Source organism: Mastigoproctus giganteus, chromosome 4, assembly GCF_048544385.1.
Source record: "Mastigoproctus giganteus isolate SK-2022 chromosome 4, ASM4854438v1, whole genome shotgun sequence".
Lineage (NCBI taxonomy): Eukaryota > Metazoa > Arthropoda > Arachnida > Uropygi > Thelyphonidae > Mastigoproctus > Mastigoproctus giganteus.
The window spans coordinates 45,695,658-45,715,543 of NC_143578.1; the positions used below are offsets into that span (position 1 = coordinate 45,695,658).

General features: G+C 37.1%; 1 protein-coding gene across 3 annotated transcripts in view; it reads right to left on the reverse strand.

Moving 5' to 3' along the window:
- The window catches only part of LOC150086692 (ATP-dependent chromatin remodeler CHD5-like), a 683,856-nt gene that overhangs the window by 15,130 nt on the left and 648,840 nt on the right, over nt 1-19,886 (reverse strand). For all 3 annotated transcript variants that reach the window (XM_090372691.1, XM_090372693.1, XM_090372692.1), the window contains 2 exons: nt 14,112-14,244; nt 3,829-3,929 (listed from right to left, as the gene is read on the reverse strand). In XM_090372691.1, coding sequence (XP_090228817.1) covers nt 3,829-3,929; nt 14,112-14,244 — 234 coding nt within the window. The remainder of the gene's footprint in view (nt 1-3,828; nt 3,930-14,111; nt 14,245-19,886) is intronic.

Below are 19,886 nucleotides of genomic sequence, written 5' to 3' on the forward strand. Positions count from 1 at the left end.
ATGTTTTTCATTGATGTAGTAAGATTAATTTGTAAATTAAGTATGGGCAGTATTAATTAACGTGTGTACATACTTTGAGTACTGTATAGAGGTCTGGAGGTCTCATTTTAGGAAGGATGTAGATCTGCTGGAAAGATCTACATCCTTCCTAAAATGATCTTCTTGTTACAGAGAAGAGTAATGAGATTGATGAGGGGAACAAAGGGGTGCTCTTACAGAGAAAGAGCTTAAGTTCTGCAAATTGCAGCACCTGGAGACTAGACACGTGTGAGGTGATCTGACTGAGATGTATAAGGATTTGAATGGTTTGAGCAAGCTCAATGCTGAGGGGATTCTTCCTCTTGCTTAGATTATGAGCAAACGGAAGGAGGGAGCATAAATTCAGATTGAGGAAAGACAGTTGCAGAATAGATGTGTGGAAATTTGCCTTTAGCCAACAAGTGGTTGATTGCTGAAACAATTTTTCATCTGTTGTTGTGGAATGGTAGGTAAATTGGGAAGGTTTTTTTTTTTTTTTTTTTTTTTTGGCTGATGATGTATACGCTTGCTTTCTTGCATCATATTCCACTACTGATGTTAATGCTAATTATGACCACTTCATCTGTAATGGACTATACTGTATAGATCGCAGTATAAAAAGGCAAACAGCTTTGTACACTAGAGCAGTGGTAATTTGCACCTGGTCATGAAAGTCAAAGTAATAAAGTAGCAGTTATGGGACGCAGTAAAGATATCACCAAGTTTCAAAAGGGTCTGTGTGTCAGGTGCTTCCATATTGGAAATGGCATGTCTTGTCAGTTGCTCATGGCCCACTGTGGTTAAAGTGTACAAAGAATGGTGTTGAACAGGTAAAACCACCTGCCACCAACAGAATTGTAAAGGATTAATAAGGTGGCGGTGTGTAGTGAGTGAAGGGTGCTGCGTGTCATATGGACTCAACAGCAGGCCACTATGCAATAGCTGACATTGCATTACAATAAGGGGAATGCAAGAACAATATCCCAAATGATGATGCATTGCACACGCAGACACATGGGCTCCACAGCAGATGACCCAAGAGACACCCTCTCCTCACTGCTGGTTTCACAGTGGAGGACTGGAAACGAGTGTGCTAGTCAGATGAGTCCAAATACATGGTGCAACATGTCACCGAATGCCATGCATGTGGCACAAGCAACATTAGTCCATTGACCATCATGCCCAATATCCAGGCAGGTGGCGGGGGTGATATCTTCACTTGATAAACAAGTGAAGATATCACCCATCTTGATTGGCCATCATATTTGCCTGACCTCAATCCAACTGAACACCTGCTGGACGTTTTGGAACACAAAGTGAGGTGCACGGGCACGCAACTATTCCAATACTGTGGAAAGCCTTGCATGCTGCAGATCACTACGGACATCATCAGACACCTAGTGGAGTCAATGCCTAGGCAAATACTGGTTGTTATCTGTGCGAATGGTAGCCCAACACAGTATTAGATAGGTGATCATAATTCAGTGATCATTAAATGTATATCAAGGCCTAACCATAAAGGGAATTCCTTTCAGAACCACAATAGGTTCCTCTTCTTTGTGACTAAAAATTTCAGGTTCCATTACATCTACAATGAGTTTCTCTTCATTCATGCAGATCCTGAAGGATGCAATGTTCGCATCCACTTTGGTGTAGTCTTCAAAACAAGTTTACTTATGTAAACTCTAGAAGGAAGGGGATGAATCAGATTGGACCACTTGATATCGATGGGTCAACTGTTGATGATCCTGCTCAGGTAGCTAACAAACTAAATGAATATTTTGCATCGACATTCAAACATGAGGAGTTATTTAGTGAGGGGAAAGCCAGAGGTGTATTCAACTCTAGCAGTAAGCTAGAGAATCTTGTAATACCTGAGAGTAAAGTGGAGGAGAAATTGTTGAAAATAAACACAAGAAAGGCACCCGGGGTGGATGGGATCCATCCAGTTATATTAAAGGAGGCAGCAGAGGAAGTAAGCAAACCCTTAGCCATAATTATGAGAGCTTCCTTGGACTCAGGGGAGGTACCCACAGACTGGAGATGTGCAAATGTGACCCCAATTCACAAAGGAGGATCAAAGGCTGACACAAGTAATTATAGACCTGTGAGTTTAACTTCTGTTCCAGGAAAATTAATGGAGGCACTAGTTAAAGAAGCACTGCAAGATCATTTAGACAAGACTTCAGTTATAGCTCGGACACAGCATGGTTTTGTTAAGGGGAAGTCTTGCCTGACCAATTTGATTGGATACTATGATGCAGTCACAAAGGAACTGGATGCAGGGAATAACTTTGATATTATATACTTGGATCTTAGAAAGGCTTTTGATACTGTTGCACATGGAAGACTGGTGCACAAATTGGAGCAGTGCGACACTGGAGGCAAATTGCTGTTGTGGATAAAGGGGTGGCTGAGGGGGAGAAGATAGAGAGTGGTAATCAATGGACACTGCTCGTCGTGGACTAATGTTACTAGTGGAGTCCCTCAGGGCTCAGTGTTGGGTCCATTATTGTTTTCTGTATTCATAAATGATATTGATGATGGTATATCAAGCTTAATGTCAAAGTTTGCAGACGATACAAAGGTAGGCAGGGTTGTCAAGGACACTACTGACACTATGCTGCTGCAACAGGATCTGGAAAGGTTGAGCAGATGGGCTGAGAGGTGGCAAATGAAGTTTAACATTGACAAATGTAAAGTACTACACATGGGAAACAGCAACCCCAGAGCAACGTATCAACTCTGTGGTACTACACTGACAGTAGTAGAGAATGAAAGGGACCTGGGGGTGGTTGTGCAGGCAGATATGAAGTTCTCTGAGCAGTGCAGACGGGCTGCAAGAGTAGCTCATGGTGTATTGTCAATGATATATAGGAATTTTTCTAGCAGGGATAAGGAGGTGATTATTCCCTTGTATAAGGCAATGGTCAGGCAACACCTTGAGTACTGTATACAGGTCTGCAGGCCTCATTTCAAGAAGGATGTAGAGCTGCTGGAACGAGTACAGAGAAGGGCAACAAGATTAGTGAATGGAACAAAGGGGTGCTATTACGAAGAAAGGCTTATGTTTTGCAAATTACAGTGTCTGGAGACTAGGCACCAGCGACGTGATCTGATAGAGGTGTATAAAGCTTTGAATGGTTTGAGCATGCTCAATGCTGATGGGATTCTTCCTCTCGCTCAGAATAATCACCTGAGAGGGCATAAATTCAAATTGAGGAAAGACAGATGTAGGAGAGACGTGCGGAAATCTGCCTTTAGCCAGCGGGTGGTTGGTTGATGGAACAGACTTCCATCCCTTGTCGTGGAAGTTGATAGCCTAAATAAGTTTAAGGCTCAGCTGGACAGGTATTTTGAACGAACAGAGGGGTGAAGTGGAAGTGGTTTTTTTTTTTTTTTTGGCTGATGCTGCATAAGCTTGCTTTCTTGCATCAAATGCCTCTACTAATGCTAATGCTAAGTTTTTAGTCAGTAATATATATCCTCAAAAATTTCTTCATTATTATTGGCCTATTCTTGTGATTAGATGAAGAAGTATGCAACGCTTCTTTCATTGCATCATTTAAAGTACGAGGTGATAAGACTGCTGGATAAATACATCCTTCCCGATTAGGCTTAAAATTTATGGGACAACTCTCACATTTGTTTTAAATATGAATGTTTCATGTTTATAGGTTATATTTGAGAAATTTAAAAACTATTTCTTGTATCTATTATTATATTCTATTCTATTATATTATTTATATATTCATGTAGAGCACAGTTTATTTAACATATATGAAGCATTCAAGTTAGATATTTTACTACCTTGCATTAAGAGCCATAGCTGGATGATTAGGATCTTGTGCGAGATTCAGATATGCTGCCCTCCGAAGTTGTTCTTCAATCACAAGGGCTTGTTCTAGAAGCTAAATACATTAAAACAAAAAAGAACACATATTCTTTAAGATTGAAAATGTACAATTGTTAAGAAAAGTAACTAAAACTCAAGAGAAAAATACAGAAAGTGTTTTTTATTTCTAAATTCAGACTTGTCTATTAATCAATCAACAAAGTGGAATCTTGTTTTCCATTTCATATTGTGAGTGGGTAGGTGGCATAGATTTCTACTCATATTTAAATATATTTTAGCACAGCCATCTATAAATACTGCATTTTCCCCTCATCAACACTGTTAACACTCTAGAAACAAAATATCAAATATGCATAATGACTATCATCTTGTATCAAGCAAATTAGGAATGACACACAAATGGATGCCAGAAAAGCAACTTCAGTAGAAACTGAAATATATATGAAACAGCAAGATGAGTCATTAATTAACCCGAATGCTTTCTTACGAATAGCCTAGAGCAGGGAGGAACAACTGACTGTGGACTGCTTGCAGCCCAAAGTATTGAGCATGTGGACCCCATGTTTCAAAGTAGCAGGTCACAAAACATTGTTTCACATTGGCTTTTGAAAATATCCGTTCTCAGTAATATTTGATTTTTCTGTATTGCTTTTTTTATGATGTTTCATGTATCTTCCTCAGTATTTAAAAATATGATAACAATATGTTGTAAATGGTATATTTATATATTAATTGCTGGATTTTTGTTTTCAATTATTACATGTAAAAAGAAATTAAACTATAAATATAAACACTGATAATAAAAATTAAATTCCATTTCAGAAAATGAAAAATTAATTGTTTTTGTGGCCTCTGATTATTTCCATTGAGAACCTCCATTGTGCCTGCAACCTTCAACTTTTTGTTTTGCATGCCCCTGGTCTAGAGCCTTAGAGAGGTTTTGAGGGAACCACCCCAGTTGTGGGAATAATATTCTATGGTTATGGTATGTTTCTTACCTTCTTTCTTGGGTTAGGTTTAATTAACTTTAGCACTGGCTATCACTTGAACATGTCATATTTGTTTATTTTTCCTATTATGACGATATTCAGAATATAGTTGCTTTAACACCCCCTAGTATCTGTTTAATGACCCCTAGTATCTTTTTCTATCTTTCTTTTCTTTTTAAACTTGAAGAATTATATTTATTATTTTGTCACTTTATTGCATTAACAGTGTATTATAACAATACACTGAGACAAAGAGGTGATTATCCTACTGTAAAAGGCAATGGTTAGGACAAAACTGGAATACTGCACAGAGGTTTGTAAATCTCATTTTATGAAGGACATAGATCTGTTGGAAAGGGTGCAGAGATGAACAACAAGATTAGCTGGGGATGCCGAAGGATATTCTTACCAAGTCTGGAGTTAGACAATGAATAGATGTCGACTAGTTGAGGAACATCAACTAGTCGACCTATTCTTATTCAAGAATAAGAATAGGTGCATGTATACTTGCATGTATACCAATGCTAGAAGTATAGTAAATAAATTTGATGAATTTGAAGTGTTGGTCAAGACATCAAAGGCGGATATTGTTGGGATATCAGAGACGTGGTGTCACACAGATATAAGGAATGCCAAACTGGAATTTGGGGAGTACAATGTGTACAGAAAGGATAGACAGGATAGGAAGGGAGGAGGTGTTATGTTGTTAATAAAGAAAAACATAAAATCAAAAGAAGTGCATCCAGTTGATATAGATGAACAGTGCACTGTTGAGTCAGTTTGGTGTGACAAGCACTGCGAAAGCAAAAATTAAGAATAGGAGTGTGTTATAGGCCTAATGACTTGAATGGGTACAATGAACAATTGTACAGAGAAATAGAGTGGGCTAGTAAATCGGAATGTCTTATAATGGGGGATTTTAACTTCCCAGATATTGACTGGAACTTGTGGGTTGGGTACTCACACACTAGTCAGACTTTTGTGGATTTATAGGATGACTGTTTTCTGCAGCAGCATGTTCGAGAGGCAACCAGAGAAAGTAATACTCTTGATCTGGTTATCAGCAGTGATCATTCATGTATTAGGAATTTGCAGATAAAAGAACCACTAGTTGGCAGGGATCACAGTGTACTGACGTGGGATTTACTTAAAGGCTTAATTACCATCAGGGGTAAAGGAAAGGGTTTTTGCTTCCGTAAAGGCGAGTACAGTGGTCTCCGACAGTTTTTAAATTCTGTACAGTGGGATCAATTGACGATGTTACCAACAGTAAATTCTAAGTGGGAAGCATTCAAGGAATTAATCGTAGAAGCTACTAAAAGTTTCATACCTATTAAGAAATATTGTTCAAGGTTTAGGCCTAAATGGTTGTCAAATGAAAAAATGAGACTCGTAACAGAGAAGAAAAATGCATGGGATGCATATAAATTATCAAGCGACTCAGAAGCCTATGGCAGATATAAGTTGATCTGTAATCAGGTCACAAAGGAGGTTAGGCAGGCGAAGGCAGATTACGAGAAATCCTTGGCAAAAGATGTTAAGAAAAACAGTAAGGATTTCTTTACTTATATAAACTCTAAAAGGAAGGGGATGAATCTGATTGGTCCACTTGACATCGATGGTTCGACTGTTGATGATCCTGCTCAGATAGCAAACAAACTGAATGAGTATTTTGCATCTACATTCACACGTAAGAAATTATTAAGGTTTGAAAATGGCAGAAGGTTATCAAATTGTAGCAGGATACTTAATGATCTTGTAATAACTGAGAGCAAAGTGGAAGAGAAATTGTTGAAGTTAAACGTAAGAAAAGCACCTGGGGTGGATGGGATCTATCCAGTTATATTAAAGGAGGAGGCAAAGCAACTAAGCAAACCCTTAGCCATAATTATGAGAGCATCCTTGGACTCAGGGGAGGTTCCCACGGACTGGAGACGTGCAAATGTATCCCCAATTCACAAAGGAGGATCGAAGGGTGACACGAGTAATTACAGACCAGTTAGTTTAACTTCTGTTCCGGGTAAAATAACGGAGTCACTGGTTAAAGATGCATTGCAGGATCATCTAGACAAGACTGCAGCAATAATTCAGACACAGCATGGGTTTGTTAAGGGAAAGTCTTGTCTGACAAATTTGATAGGATATTATGATGTGGTTACAAAGGAAGTGGATGCGAAAAATAATTTTGATATCATATATTTCGATTTCAGGAAAGCTTTTGACACTGTTGTGCATGGAAGACTATTGTACAAATTGGAGCAGAATGGTATTAAGGGTAAGTTGCTACAATGGATAAAAGGATGGTTAAGTGCTAGAAGACAGAGGGTGGTAATCAATGGGTGCTGCTCTTCTTGGACTAATGTTATTAGTGGAGTCCCACAGGGTTCGGTGTTAGGTCCACTGTTGTTTTGTATATTTATCAATGATATTGATAAAGGTATATCAGGCTTAATGTCGAAGTTTGCAGATGATACAAAGGTTGGCAGGGTTGTTAATGACAGTAATGGCAGTGTGCTACTGCAACAGGATCTAGATAATTTGGGCATATGGGCTAAGAAGTGGCAACTGAAGTTTAACCTTGACAAATCCAAAGTACTACATATGGGTAGAAGTAACCCCAGAGAAGCGTACCGACTGTGTGGTACTACACTTAAGGTGGTAGAAAATGAAAAAGATCTGCGAGTAATTGTGCAGTCAGATATGAAGTTTTCTGAGCAATGCAGACAGGCTGCCCAGGTCATGGGGTTTTGTCAATGACATATAGGAATTTTGCTAGCAGGGAAAAGGAGGTGATTGTCCCTCTGTATAAGGCAATGGTCAGGCCACACCTTGAGTACTGCATACAGGTCTGGAGGCCTCATTTTAGGAAGGATGTAGATTTACTTGAGCGTGTACAGAAAGGGAAACAAGATTGGTGAAGAGAATGAAGGGATCCTCTTACCAAGAGAGGCTTAAGTTCTGCAAATTGCAGTGGCTGGAGACTAGGCTCCTGTGCGGTGATCTGATTGAGGTGTATAAGGCCTTGAATGAGTTGAGCATGCTGAATTCTGATGGGATCTTTCCACTTGTTCAAATTACGTACCTAAGGTGGCATAAATTCGAATTAAGAAAAGACAGATGTAGAATAGATGTGCGGAAATTTGCCTTTAGCCAGAGGGTGGTTAATTGCTGGAACAAACTTCTATCTGTCGTGGAAGTTTATAGGTTAAATAAATTTAAGGAGGAACTGGAAAGGCATTTGGAGGGAATGGTGTGATTTTTTTTTTTTTTTTTAACTGATGCTGTTGTTGTTGTTTTGGGGGCTTTACGGCGCAAGGACAGCAAAGGCCATAATGTGCCTAACTATGGTGATGTTAAATCTTGAATTGCGTCTGTAGAGATGCTGTTCAAATTTATATTGTGTTGTATAGTTTTATATGTTTGAGGAAATCAAAAATTTTGGACACATGTGGTGTGTCTCCTAGTAGATCAGAAATGCTGAGAGAGGTGTTCGTCGTGGGAGATGAGATAAACATAGCTTGTCGCTGAATACTGTACTTGGGACAATCAATAAGTAGATGGTGGACAGTGAGCTGAGTGTTGCAGTTTGTACACAGTGGTGGGTCAGTGGCTGCCAGCAAATAAAGATGTGTCAGGTGTGTGTGGCCTATCCTTAATCGGGCTAATACAACTTCTTCATGTTGGTTCTCACGGATACTAGATCTCCATGGTTTTAGATATTTTTTTATGCCAAGTAGCTTATTGTTGGCTTGATTCTGCCAGATATGTTGCCATAGTTCAAGGCATCGCTTATTTATAATGTATTTATAGTCAGATATAGGTGTAGTGAAGGATTGGTCTATAGGATCGGTAGCAGTTTTGGCAGCTAGGTCGGCCTGTTCGTTTCCAGAAATGCCAGCGTGACCAGGGATCCAACATAACAGAACCTGTTGTTTCTTCTGGTTTAACTTGGTCAGAGTATTCCAGATCTGTCTAAGTAGGGGGTTATCATTTTTTGTATTGTGTTGTATAGCTTGGATAGCACTAATGGAGTCAGTATAAATAACGCTGTGGAGTCTAGTTCTTGAGAGTGTGTAGTTTAAGGCTATGTGGATAGCACAGAGTTCTGCAGTATAGCTGCTACATTCAGTGGGGAGTTTTTTGGACAAAGTGATGTTAGGAAATACTGCTGCTGCACCAACATGCTTTTCAGTTTTAGATCCATCTGTGTAGATCGGTGTGTACTGGCCGTGCTGGGTTCTCAGTGTGGCATGTATTCGTAGCAAGTTCTGTTAAGACATGGTGTGTTTTCCCCAGGCTGTGAATGAAAAGTCACACGGCGGTATATGATACATCCATGGCGGGACTGCATGAGAGGCAGTAGGCTGTATCTTACTCAGGTCAATTTGCCAGTCAACTTGTAGTGAGCGAAGACGTATCCCAGTTGGTGGGTTTATTGATGGGTAAGCTCTATAAAGGTTTTCCCATTTAGGGTGGAAAACACCGTTCCAAGTGGGGTGGTTTGGATGCCCTTTGAGTTTTGTGGCATAATTTAATAAAAGCATTTGTCTCCGTAGCTGTAAGGGTGTTGCATGCGCTTCGGTATATAGGCTCTGAACCGGTGATGTACGGTATGCCCCCAGTGCAAGACGAAGAGCACTGTAGTGTACAGGATCAAGCCAACGTAAAGCACTTGGTCTAGCAGAGCTATATACAACAGAACCATAATCCAGACGTGACTGTATTAGTGCATGGTAGAGATTTAGCAGCGTGAAATGGTCAGCTCCCCACGTTGTGCCTGATAGAACTCTTAAAATGTTAAGCTTTTTAAGACAGTTAGTCTGGAGCATTTTTATATGATCAAGGAAAGTGAGTTTTTGTCGAATATCACACCCAGAAAGCGAACACTAGGGACCACTGGTATGACCTGATTTTCTAGTCTAAGTTCCGGATGTTGGTGTAGGTTACGCTTTCTACAGAAGTGTATCCCAACTGTTTTTTGGTGTGAGAGACGAAAACCATTGTTTTGGGACCATTTAGCTATTTTGTTGATAGCTGATGCTGCATAAGCTCATACACTTGCTTTCTTGCATCACATGCCACTACCACTACTACTACTACCTCAATAATCCATTGTGGTTATATGAATCATAAAACAGTAGTGTGAGAAAACATTGGTTAACTAAAAACGGTGTTTAAAAATTGCGATAAGGAAGTGTGGTTTAAAAAGAGTAATTGAAAAAAACTTAGTCTAGAGGAGGAGGGGTACACCATATCGTCCTCTAGTTGTCTAAAATTAAAAAAGGATTAAGGCCAATAGTCGAGAACGATGGACTTTCGATGGTTCATCTTCAGTTGGCGATAAAAAGAAGAGCAAAAAGGTTGCTGTAGATCTTGTAAACAGAAATACCCGAAATGTTGTGCTGGACACGTGGTAATTTAATTTGCATGATATTCCAAATGGTAGACAAGGTAACCAGAAGTTATTATTATTATTAATAGCCATATGGTGCAAGGAAGCCAGAGGCTTATACTGCACCAGGAAAAAAAAAAAAAAAAAAATCCCGAGTTACCCCCCCCCCCAACAGAGAGAGAGAGAGAGAGTCAAAATTAGAAGGGAATCACCATGAAAGAGAAGAATGATAATTTGTGTTTAAGATGTCAAGATCGGTATTGAGTTGATACCATTCTATTATAAGGGTTTCATATAGAAGGAGTTTATAATTTGAATTTAATTTGATGATGGTCGTTGCGGTATCAACCAACGGGTTGTGGTTATGAGTGTGTGACAGTTCAGTATTTCCTTGCTTTGCTGTGTCTGAAAAGTATGGACGTGGTAGTAGGTGCATGTGTTAGCGATGGTGGATGGTCCAAATTTATTAGTTCTGCCGACGTAGCATGCGTTACACTCGGGTTGACATTTGATTAAATAAACTATATTGTTGATGTTTTTAGTATTGTTAATGCGGGTTTCTTTATATTTATTAAAAGGGGCTCCTAACTTATTATAGAGATATCAGTGTTAGTGAAGATAAGATGTAATTGTCTTAATTGTCTAGTGATTTGACTGTGATAAGGGAGAACAACGCGAATGTTGGACGGGTTGGATTTTTTATAACTGGGTTTAGAAAAACTTAAACTACTAATCTTACTTTTAACAGTTGAAATAATGTGTTGGATTAGTTTGATGGGATATTTTCTGGCTGTAAATATTTCAGTGAGATATTTTAGCTCGAAAGATAGATCATCATGTGATTGGCAGGCATTAAAAATGAAGGCATTAAAAACTTGGTTGTAAAGAACTGATTTCTTTACACTAAGGAGGTGATGTGAGGGAAAATATAAGTATTGGCCTGTGTTGGTTTTTTCCCTGTAGATTTTCGTCTTAAGCCTGTGTTTATGTATAGTTCAATTAAGAAAATTGATTGCGTTATTAGTTTCTAGTTCTAAGGTGTATTTTAATCTTGGGTGTACTGAATTGAAACTGGTAAAAAGATCGTTGATGGCGTTTTGGTCTCTGATTATTAGAACGTCGTCTGCATACCGGATGTAAAGTTTAATATTTGCCGGAAAAGGTTGAAGGGTTGATGTTCGACTGTGGCAAGGTGTATCTCAGATAAGGGCGCTGAGATACCTAGGCCCATAGGGAGTCCGAAAATCTGTTCATATACTTGGTCTTGAAAATAGAAGTGTCTAGCTTTAATTAGTACAGTAACGAGCCCCAGAATTCTGTCAACGTTGAGAGAAGTCCGATTTGCTAAGGTATTGTCCAAAGTTAAAAGGTTGCGTAGGGCCTGTAAAGTGAAATCAAGGTCTTAGGTCTTATGAAATCAAGGGCTTATGTGGTCAAACACTTGGCAAGTGTTGTAGATCCAGAATATAGAAAATTTCATGAGGGGAGAAATGATCTTGACCAGGAAGATAAATTTGCAAAGGTGGATTTGCTATAGGAAACAATCGGGCATAAAGGGTGGTCTGGTTTATGGAGTTTAATAATGCCAAACATATGGGGTAAGATGTTGTTACGGATATCTATTTGTTGTAAAGTGTGTAAGTTTTTTTCATGATTTGCTCGTAGCCTTCTAAGCAGGGTATCTAACTTGTTTTTCAGCTTTGAACTGGTGTAATGATTGTCACTTTTATAAGTTTGTGAGTCGGAAAGAACTTGTTGTATTTTTTTTTTATTAACACAGTCCTGTTTATCCAGAATAACGATGGTGTCGGCATTTTGAATAATAACATTGGGATTATTTCTTAGCTTACACATATTAATTTGTTGCTGTTTAGACATTAGATTTGGATGTAAGACGAGCGTTTATGACAGCATTTGTTTCATGGAAAATGTGGTTTTTATCTGGGTGATTCCTGAGTTTAGTTTGTAGTTCTATTATACAATTTTCTATAGGGTAATGTTTACTTTTAACTGCGAAATTGAAACCATACTAGAGGCCAGAGAGCTCAGAGGGAGAGAACTTTTGGGATGAAACATTAATGACGGAAAGTGTGCAAGGTTTGTGGTGTACTTGAGTAAGCTTATTCTGTTTTTTTCAAATGCTTTTGGCTGACTTGATGGGCTGCTGCGTTAATACATATGTTGCTTAAATCAACAAACTCAATCCACTCTGTGGGGGTTACGCTCCTTTTTAAATTAGATTTTAGGTAATGTACGTGGTGTAACAGTTTATGTTTGTTGTGAAACCTGTTCTGTAATTCTTCTTTAATGATAGCTAAAGAAAATTGACGAGTAAGGTGTGGATATTTACTACAAACATGCTTGGAGCATATGCGGGCAAATTTAGGAATTGTGTTGTGTGAGAGGCATTTCTGGAGAAACAAAATATGCAGCTTGGACACGAAATATTTTACAATAGTTTTTGTAAACAGAACCTGTCTAATATCCACACTTGACTCATCGATTTTCTTTAGCTATCATTAAAGAAGAATTGCGTAACTCGGGAATTTATTTATTTTTCCTGGTGCAGTATAAGCCTCTGGCTTCCTTGCACCATTTATATTTTAATATTATCAATAATAATAACATTAATAATAATAATATTATCAATAATAATAATAATAATAATAATAATAATAACTTCAGTTACCTTGTCTACCATTTGGAATCTCACCCAAATTAAATTACCACATGTCCAGCACAACATTTTGGGTGTTTCTGTTTACAAGATCTACAGCAACCTTTCGCTCTTCATTTTATTGACAACTGAAGATGAACCATCGAAAGTCCGTCGTTCTCGACTATTGGCTTGTTTGTTTGTTTGTTATTTGGTTTTTAGGAGCATTAGCAACTAAGGCCATATTGCTCCGGGAATATGCGGTGATCATTCCCTGATCTTTCCGCATCCCCGTATTTGGTGGTGACGGGATCGAACCCCGGTCTAATCAAGAAGCGTGCGTTACACACTGCTGCTTCTTCCCACCTGGCTACGGAGGCGCCTCCCGACTATTGGCCTTAATCCTTTTTTAATTTTAATTTCAGACAACTAGAGGACGATATGGTGCACCCCTCCTCCTCTAGGCTAAGTTTTTCAATTACTCTTTTAAACCATGCTTCCTTATCACGATTTTTAAACACCGTTTTTAGTTAACCAATGTTTTCTCACACTACTGTTTTATGATTCATATAACCAAAACAGATTATTGAGATGAGTGCCGTCTCTTTATTAAGCTTTGAGTAAATGCATATTTCTTGTCATGAACTTCGGCATCGTAAGCTTTTGCTAACTCTTTTATGGTTATTAAGAGTTAAACTTTTATCACAAAAATAAAATATGTAAACAAACACCTGTAGAAAAATATGACATATAAAATCTGGATATAATTTTTACCTAATGTAAATACATACCAGCATGTGGTCACTAAGTGTGAGCAGAGCAGCCTAATGACAGTTTTAAAGTTTATATCATAAAATGCAATAGGTCCATAAATGATTTTAAAAACAAACAAACATATTTGTGAATTTGAAAAACAACAACTAGACTAAAAATCAGAAGAAACCAAACTTATATGAAAACCATAAGGCACATCAAATTACCAGAAAATTTCCAACTAAACTGAAGAGTTTGCAGGTATGTATAATTATCCTTATACTTTTTGTTGTACCAAACAAGCTAACAAAAAATTGCTCGTAACTCATAAAATAATTGAGTTAACAAATCATGCTGCAATAAAAGTCAAGTAACATTAAAACTACTGCTGAGGTGTGTGTGTGCATGTACATACATATATCAAAAATATTTAAATAAACTACTTACTTTAAACCTTCTTGCTAGGAACTTGTTTTTTATTTCTAAGAAATTGCCTTTACCAACATCCATTTTGAATGGCTCATTGATAATTGCAAATGAAGTGTCATTTTGGATGTCCTGCCATCGTCCATATCCATGTCTGTTTACAGTTAAGAAATATTTCTTAAAAGCAATTATCTTTACATTTTTCTGAAGCTAAGATTCACCATCTGATCCAATCTTAGATTTTATTTTTGAGAAGTAAATTACTTTATTAAAGACACATCACTTGATTTGTTGTACCAAACAAGCTAAAAAAAATTGCTCATAACTCATAAAATAATTGAGTTTTCTCTAATTTTTTTTTTTTTAGACTTATGGCATAAAATGTTTCCTGAATGCATTCAATAATGGCATTTTACTTTTCTTACCAGTGTCCTCCCTTCTTTTTCTGTCTTACAGAGCAGTTAACCAGTTCTTTATTTATTCTACTTTAAAGATTTTCTTTTGGTTATATCGGTCATTAATCACTGGAGAGATCTGGATCAGAATACCATCAGTGATGTTAATTCTAGGAATGTATCATTGCTGTAATATTTGAAAGTTTTGGGGAGGGGAAGAAATAATCTCATCAGTATTTTTTGACATTTTTTGACTAAACAAACAATTTGGAAGAGTGAAGAAATTGGTGAACTGGTGTTCTGTATTGGTGGAACAAATCTATGTAAACTATTTTGTTCATTCACTTTCGGTACAAAAAACCTTTATCTTCATGACTAGAAACAAAATAATTCAAATTAATTATAGCACGAGAATCTGTTTTAGTACAGATATAGTGAATATATTTTCTTTTATTTTAAAGTGCATAACAATATTGAAATGTAAATAAGTACACATTTTTAATGGAACACTCAAGCAATGTTAGTATTAGTTTTTTAGCCATATATTGCAAGGAAGCCCTAGGCTTTTGAGTTATGGCCAAAAAAAAAAAAAATAAATAAAATAATAAAATAAATAAATATATATAAAATATGTAAATAAGTAACAGTTGGTGAAAAGACAAGAAAGTTAGGCAAAAAAAAAAAAAAAAAAAACCCACCATATTGAAATAAATACAGTGGAACTTCTCTATTACGAACTTCTATTTAATGAATTTCTCTATATTACAAATTTTTTCGCGAAACATTGCACCTTGAAACGAAATTACATGTAAAATTAACCCCATATAACGAAGTGTTAGTCTCTCTACAACGAATTTTTAAAAAAATTAGTAAAAGCATTTTTGAAGGTTTTCAAGCATTTACTGCTAAACAGCCGCTCAAATATACTGCCTCCTTCCTTCCAAAATTGTGCATTAGCATCTGGAATTAAATAATCATCCTTTTAGTGAACACTTGTGGCCGGTAGGAGGGTCATTGTTTCATTTTTGTTACAGTTATTAAACCAAATGTGTTTTCTTAAAAGTGGTCGTAAACTTTACAATAAATAGGGTAGATTTGTAAATTGATGTTGGCTCAGGGGAAAACAAAATTCGCTGCGGTAAACCTTTAGCATGCTGCGGCGGCAATACATAGAATGCTACCATAGTCGGTTTTTAGTAACGCCTACTGAGTGACATTTGCTTCTCACCTCAATTGTACCACGTGACCTTCATGTCAATCATTATATGATATGTCCGTTCTCGTCTAACTGGACTCCAAGTAGATGGTTTTCATGAATTTTTTTTTTTTTTTTTTATTTCGTTCGTCATCAATCACATAAGCTATATGCTCTTGTATTTTTTTTTTTTTTCTGAAAAGTAACATACAGCATACATTAATCATAAATTTTCTTTCGTGTATATATGAATGAAAGCAGAATAAAAGAAATTCATAAAGTCGTATATTTCTTCAAAGGGAGTGATACTGTTGAATTGGCAAGCGAACGTCATTGAGTAGGCGGTACAGTGCTAACAATTCACTATATGGCCAGTGCAGCGAAGTTTGTGGTGTATGTATTGGCAAGAGCTGCAGTCCAGTAATTTTTACAATTGCGAAAACAATGTTGAAGAGAAAGTGTTTAAGTATTAATGATAAAGCAAAGATTGTTATGATATTGACCAGGATTTTAAGAAAAATGATGTTGCGGAGAAATATGGCATATCTGCAAGCAGTTTATCTATGATTAAAAAAATCGAGAATCAATTTTAAATGCAATTGAAGGAGGAGCAGACAAGAAGCGAATTAAGTTGTATACATACGAAGATGTTGATAAAGTTGTTCTAAAATGGGTGCAAATGATATGTGAAAACAATATCCCAATATCGGGCATAATAATTAAGCAACAAGCTCTGAAATTTGCACAGTCCCTTGGACATACAGAATTTAATGCAAGCACTGGGTGGCTAGATAAATTTAAGAAGTGGCACAGAATTGTGGAAAAGGTTATTTGTGGAGAAAGTGTTAATGTGAGCAAAGAAGATTGCAACAGTTGGAGGAACAATACCTTAAAGAAGATTTTGGAAGAATATGAGTGTAAGGATATTTTTAATGCTGACGAAATGGGTTTATTCTTTAAATGTTTACCGAATAGAACACTTGCTTTTAAGGATGATAAATGTTTTGGCGGAAAACAAAGCAAAGAAAGAATCACTGTGCTAGTTGGAGCAAATATGACAGGAAGTGAAAAATTAAGACTTTTAGTCATCGGAATATCAAAAAACACAAGATGTTTTAGAGGCACAAAATCTTTGGAAGTTGACTACACCTTTTAATAAAAAAGCATGGATGACAAGTGATATTTTTAAAGAATGGATATTAAAACTAGACAAGCGTATAACAAAAGAAAAAAGGAAAATCGTTTGGTAACTGACAACTGTCCGGCACATTCTGCCAAACTTAAAAGTGCAAAGTTGTTGTTTTTACCACCAAACATAACATCAAAACTCCAGCCAATGGACCAAGGCATTATTAAAAATTTTAAATTTCATTATCGAAAGAGAATAATAATGAAGATTGTCAATGCGTTATCAGAAAATAGAAACTTGGAGGTTACAATTAACCTTGGAGATTGCATCTCTGAACTGGCAAAAGTTTGGACAAACGATGTCATTGAATATACTATTCAAAATTGTTTTTCGAAAGCGGGATTTGCATTGAATACAGAAGTTGAACAACGACTGGATGAACAAGATGAACTACCCCTTTCACAACTGAAAAACTTTTGGACATTAGAATTGTCCGGAAACATCGAAAATGAAATAACACTGGATAGTTATGTTTATGTAGATCACAGCAGAACATCCAAATGAAGATGAAATACAAATACTGCTGAACAGTGTTAAACGCGACCATGATCATGAAGAAATTAACGATGACGCATCAGAACAACCTGTAGAAAAGCCAACTCGTGAAGAAATGATTAACGCTTGATTAACGGTTCGTATGGGTTTACAGTTTTGTGAAAATGTTCCTGATAATGTTTTTAATGCTCTGAACAAATGTGAGGTTTTCTTTGAGAATCAAAAAAATTTTTAATTGTACTGTGCAAAAGAAAATTACAGATTTTTTAAATTTGTGATACTTACCGGTGAAAATTGTGTAAACGTAATTTAAATAAGTATGTTTTTGAAATAAAATACGTTAAAAATAAATGTAGATTCATTTTCATTTTCTAATTAGATAACAATTTCTAATAAAAAAGATATTCTCTGTATAACGAAATTTCTCTATAATGAATTTTTTCGCTGGATTTATCGAATTCGTTATAGGGAAGTTCGACTGTATATACTTATGTAAAAATTATCTATATTGTCATATACTGCACAATCCTGGCATTTCTTCAAGTGTCAACCACAAGAATTTCACGACAAGGTGGCAATATAGTGTCCTCTGTTTCACAGTCAAAGAATCCAAGAACAATGGGCTAAGCACCAATACAAATGATGTCTGACATTTGTTGGTGTGATATGAGGCCTGCGAGAAGTAGCTTCCTATGATGAACTACTGATGCACTTACAGACACTGCTGTTGACGTGCAGAGCTCTGCACGTCAACAGCAGTGTCTGTAATATAACATAATATAACATTTACTAAGGAAGTCACTTGGTTTGCTTTCATCAATTACTTCTAGGATTGGCAATTTCTATCAGTCAGGTTTTTATTATTATTATTTTTTAAAACCTATCTGACTATTTGTGCATGCTTACATTGCACTTGTTCTTCCATGTTTTTCATTAAATTAGCCATAGTCCATTTTGTGATACAGTGGCTAATTTATAACGAATTGATTTATGGCATGCAATGATGAAGCCTCTTTGAAACTCCTGAGTGATTTGCAACAGCTTATTCAGCTTGTCTGTGATACCTCTATTATTGCCTGCATTGCCTACCACACTGGGAGGAGTATCTGAATACTTCTGAGAGAGTAGTGTATATATGAACATATAAGAAATCTTTTTTTTTTTTTTTTTATTTTTAACAATTATTTCATTGTAATTTTTCTATCAGTTTGTTTATAAGGTGTGTCTGAAAAGTTTTAGGACTACATTCATAAACAATCAAAATCTCAAGGGGAAAACTTATTATCATTTAATCTTCAAAGTACATCCCTGGTAACTTTTTTTTTTTTTTTTTTGATTTGGTAGTTGTTGGCGCATCGGCTTCTGTGGCCATATTGCACCTCCCAAGGTTTTTGCAGTACTTTGATCCAAGCCCAAGGCGGGAATCGAACCCGCGACCTTTGGGTTGCCGGGCAGGTACTTTACCCACTCGGCTAGCCCGGTCGGCTCCCTGGTAACTAGATACACCTCTTTGACCAGTCATAGATCTTCTGGATGGCTCTGTGAAACAGACCTTATGAACCCTGTTTAACACCCACGTCACACTGGTTTGGATCTCTGAAATGCTGTCAAAATGGTGTCCTTTCAGGTGGGATTTCACTTTGGGAAACAGAAAATAATCAGCAGATGCCAAACAGGTCACCATATGGTAGAGCACTGTAACACCCTTCCATGTGAGAAACTGCTTGACTATGGTTATGTTGTGTGAAGGTGCACTGTTGTGAAGCAAGAACCACTCACCTGACTCAGCTGTGTCTAGCCCAACAAGCTAAATTCTTTTCAAAAGTCTCTCCATCACTCCTCTGTAAAATTCAGAGTTCAATGTCTGTGCTACTGTTACAAATTCTTTGTGAACAACTACTTTCCAGTCAAAAAAAAAAGATCACCAACATTGTTTTGGTTTGGGACTTTTGGAACAGGAGTTTCTCTGGCCTCAGCGATTTTTCTCCAACCCATTCAGCTGATTGTCTTTTTGTTTTGGGTTCGTAATGCAAAGTACCAGGATTCACCACCAGTTATGATTAAAAAAAAAAAAAAAAAAAAAAAAAAGTCTGGATCACTGCCTGCCATCTCAATCAAATCTTGACATGCAGCAACTTGTTCCACCACGAAAGAAAAATGTTGGACACGTGGACTGTGATAGTGCTTTGTGTCCATAAGCTGCACTCACCATTGCAACTGTTTCAGTTGCATTTCTTCCAGCTTAAGGCGCCTCCGTAGCCAGGTGGGAAGGAGCAGCAGTGCGTAGCACACACTTCTTGATTAGACCGGGGTTCGAGCCCGTCACCACCAAATACGGAGGATGCGGAAAACCACTGCATATCCCGGAGCAATATGGCCTTAGTTGCTAATGCTCCTAAAAACCAAATAAAAACAACTTCCAGCTTAAAAATAAAATTTTATCACCACCTTTTGCTTGTTCGCTGAATCCATGATGATGATGTGATTTTAATGCACCAACTTAAACATGACTTTCCAGTAGA